A 4,197-nucleotide genomic window follows, 5' to 3' on the forward strand; every position below is an offset into this window, starting at 1 on the left:
AATTAACCAAATTAACAACTCATAAACATATAAAAAATTAACAATGCATAAACATTTAATAAATTAACAATTCATAAACATTTAACAAATAATGAATTAAACCAACAAAAAAAAAAAAAAACGGCACAGTGGCTCCAGCCACTGCCCGATCAAGGCAAAAAAAAAAAATTTTTTTTTTTTTTTTTGGAAATTAAGGACAATTAAATGTAAAACATGCATGCAATATAATGTATATATTAAAATAATAACAAAAGTCATAGTAGAAAACCTTAATCGAAGATTTTTTGTAGAGTTATTTTAATCGAGTTGTACGCCGCTTTTTCTCAAAATTCGAACTTAGAATCTTGCTCCTTGACTTGAATATACCGAGAATCTAAACTTTCCGGATGAAATTTAATAGAAAACGACGTTTTTAATGCGTGGGGACCACCTTGGCTCGCCTCCAATGGCGTTTTTTTTTTTTTTTTTTGCCACTGGAGGGGCCAGTGGTGGAATCGGATCGGGTTTATAGTGGAGGACTATAACGCATGATAACTCCTATAACGCAGTAAAATCATGCGTTATAGGTGACACCGTATTTAGTATAGCGCAGTATTTTACTGCGTTATAGTACTTAACGGGTCCGTCTTCGTTAGTACTATAGCGCAGTAAAATACTGCGCTATAGGTACTTTAGTAACTTTTTTTTGTTGGGGCCTTTTGGTTCAAAATGTTTTTTTTGGTGTCATTTTAGTTCCGGAGCCTTTTTCCTTCATTGGTGTCCGGTATTTATATTGGGGTCCAACCAAATTCGAATTCGCGTCGGAATGTCTCACATTTTGGGGGTAATGCAGTTCCTAACAAAGTCGACTCCGTAGTAAGAAGGAACTCAAGAATACTCACCACTCCACTGCATCCCTAGGAGTTGTTGGTAGCTGATTAGAGTTATGTCGGTATTAGTATTAATACATGAACAAGCTAGGAGGGAATCTATATATTAGTTTATGCAGGTATTAATTATGCAGGGTCTAGTTATTCACGTATTAATTATTTCATCTTCTATCCTGCATAAAATAATATATAGATTTTCTCATAAATTATACATGTATTAGTTACATATATGCAAAGCAAACAAGGTATTAATTTTATACATTAATAACTTACCTCCTAACCAACTACCAAACATGATCGTACTTATCCAAAATTTAGTATCCGCATAACTCACCTCCATATCAGCTACTAAATAACTCCTAATACATAAAAATAATACCTAAATTATCACATAACTAATTCTTAAGTATATTATTAATATGTTACCAAACCATTCCTTAGGGGTCGTTTGGGAAACAAGTAATTCTGCGATTAGTTATCCACCCTCCTATAAAAATAAAATAACACTACAATTCTTAAATAACAAATCTTAAAAATAGTTATACCATAATTTTTTCCTAACTAAATGTGAGATAATTTCATATCAAATTTAATCTCAAAATTATTGTCACAACCCAAAAGAGCAAAAAGAAAGAACAAAAAAGATAGAAACGTAGTAAGAGCATGTTTGGATGGGCTTATGCCTATAAGCTAGCTAAAAAAATAAGTTAGAGTAGTCTAACTTATTTTTTTTAACTTATAAGTTGTTTTCAGCTTATAAGCTGCTTTAGATAAACTAAATTAAATGAGCCTAATTATTATTTTTTTTAGCTTATTTTAAGCACAAAATAACTTTAAGTTGGCCGATCAAACACTAAAAAAAACCGAAAACAGCTTATAAGCAACTTATAAGCCAATCCAAACGGGCTCCAATCCATCTGTTGCAAGCTGGTAAAAGCCTTGAAAAATATAGAGAGAGAGTGAGAGGCTAAAAACCTAAATTTCCACTTCTACTATTTCATTCTCTCTCTCTACTGCACCTGTGTGACCTTCACCTTCTCTCCCAAAATAGAGAGAGAGAGAGAAAGAAAAACAAAAAAAGATTACTGCAAAGCACGTCTCCACAGAGAGCAAAGCAACCCATGGATTCTCCAATCCAACATCCCTTCATTTTCACGGCATACCATTAGAGAAAAAAACAAGCAAAGTACCCCAAAAGGGTTTAAAAAAAAAAAACCCATCTTCCAAGATTGGGTTTTATTTTAATAGCTGTGGCAGACCTCAGAAGAAGAACCCTAGCATTCCTCTTGAAGAGGAAAAGAGGGTTATTTTACAGTGTAAAAATGTTCTGGGTCACCAAATTTTCAGGTTTTTTTGCAGTGGCAATGGTAATAATTGTTCTTTCTCCATCTTTACAATCATTCCCACCAGCTGAAGCCATTAGATCTTCCAATATTCCCTTTCAAATCACCTCCAATAATGTTCCTCTTAATCGCTTTTCTTTTCGTCTAGCCCCTATTTTCAAAAATGCAGCTGAATGTACCACAATATTAAGGGAATCTAGTGTGTGTAATCCTTCACTTGTACACGTAGCGATTACTCTTGATGTGGAGTATTTACGTGGTTCAATTGCAGCTGTTCATTCAATTTTACACCATTCAACTTGTCCTGAAAGTATATTCTTCCATTTTCTTGTTTCCCAGACAAACCTTGAAACCCTAGTTCGATCTACTTTCCCTCAATTGAAATTCAAGGTTTATTATTTCGACCCGGATAGGGTCCGAAATATTATATCTACTTCTGTTAGACACGCGCTTGAACAACCGTTAAATTACGCGAGAAATTACCTTGCTGACCTTTTGGAACCTTGTGTTAGTAGAGTTATTTACTTGGATTCAGATCTTGTTGTTGTTGATGATATTTTGAAACTATGGTCTACAAATTTGCGTAAAATGACAATTGGAGCCCCAGAATACTGTCACGCAAATTTCACTAAATATTTCACAACGTCATTTTGGTCCGACCCGAGATTTTCCGGGACTTTTTCGGGTCGGAAACCGTGTTATTTTAATACGGGTGTTATGGTTATAGATCTGAAGAAATGGAGACGGGTCGGGTATACGAAACGGATAGAGAAATGGATGGATATACAGAAAACGAATCGGATCTATGAACTCGGGTCATTACCACCGTTTCTATTAGTTTTCGCTGGACACGTGGCGCCAATTGAGCATAGGTGGAACCAACACGGTTTAGGTGGTGATAACGTTAAAGGAAGTTGTCGTGATTTACATGCCGGTCCGGTTAGTTTACTACATTGGAGCGGTTCAGGTAAACCGTGGATCCGGCTCGACTCAAAAAAACCGTGCCCACTTGATTCGTTATGGGCACCTTACGATTTGTATGGATTCTCGACGTGACTTTGGTAAATTACTTCAGTAACTTTTTTTTTTTTTTTTAAACTTTCTGTTCATTTTAATTATTGGGGATTTTTAACTTCTCTAATTTTTTTTTTCTACTACTCGATTTATTTCGTTCAAATTTTGTTATTTTTTATATTTCGATTTAACATATGAACATTATGATCACCCAGAGACGATTTGTATTCTATTCTATTTTATTCGTGCAGCTTGAAATAAAAGGGATTACAGATGATATTGAGTTCATTTTAGTTGTAGTCAGGTTCTACTCTTGCTCATTTATTTTTACTTGCATTAAACCGCTCAATTTATTCCAATTCCAAGAGCTCGGATCGAATCAGTATTGAATGAGATTTCTCAATATTAATGCCTTGAAGAGGACTCGAACCTTCAACGCTCTTTGGCACGAGATTTTGTGTCTCGCATGTCTATAATTTCACCGTCAAGCATCTTGAAAGTGAATCGTATTTCATGTATATGATATCTTATGTATGAAATATATGACAAAGGTGGATCTATTAATCGGTCATGCCATATAGGCTCGAGTTGCTTAATTTTATAAATTACACTTTTAATTTGTATTTGGAAGCCTTAAGATTGTAGGTACGGTAGCAAGTAGGGTATATATATTCTGATTTCAGTCAGCGAGATAAATTGTAACCGACACTTAATGAGTGGCCTATAAATAATTAAATGACGGAAATAATATACTTTATAATTTGTACTATGCATTACTCTTTTTGTCTTTTTATCTTCTACTTAAAGTTAGTGATGGATAAGTACTAGATGAGATATAATAGGTTACTGGAAAAGATGGTGTAGTTCTTTCTTATCTACAAAATGCTTTTTTTTGAAGTAAGCTAATAAATTTATAACCCTCCAAAAAGTGTGATGTATATTGGAGATTATGGTGTAGCTCTTATCTACAA

General features: G+C 34.2%; 1 protein-coding gene across 1 annotated transcript; it reads left to right on the top strand.

The window, feature by feature from the left end:
- Positions 1 to 1,800: 1,800 nt before the first annotated feature.
- Positions 1,801 to 3,503, top strand: LOC132610036 (probable galacturonosyltransferase-like 7). The gene has a single exon (XM_060324290.1). The coding sequence runs from the start codon at positions 2,192 to 2,194 to the stop codon at positions 3,266 to 3,268; it is 1,077 nt and encodes a 358-aa protein (XP_060180273.1). The 5' UTR covers positions 1,801 to 2,191; the 3' UTR covers positions 3,269 to 3,503.
- The last annotated feature ends 694 nt before the right edge of the window (positions 3,504 to 4,197 follow it).

Source organism: Lycium barbarum, chromosome 9, assembly GCF_019175385.1.
Source record: "Lycium barbarum isolate Lr01 chromosome 9, ASM1917538v2, whole genome shotgun sequence".
In the NCBI taxonomy this organism is placed as follows: Eukaryota; Viridiplantae; Streptophyta; class Magnoliopsida; order Solanales; family Solanaceae; genus Lycium; species Lycium barbarum.

Coding starts and splice junctions, on each gene's coding strand:
- LOC132610036 (XM_060324290.1), top strand. CDS start 2,192: ATGTTCTGGGTCACCAAATTTTCAGGTTTTTTTGCAGTGGCAATGGTA.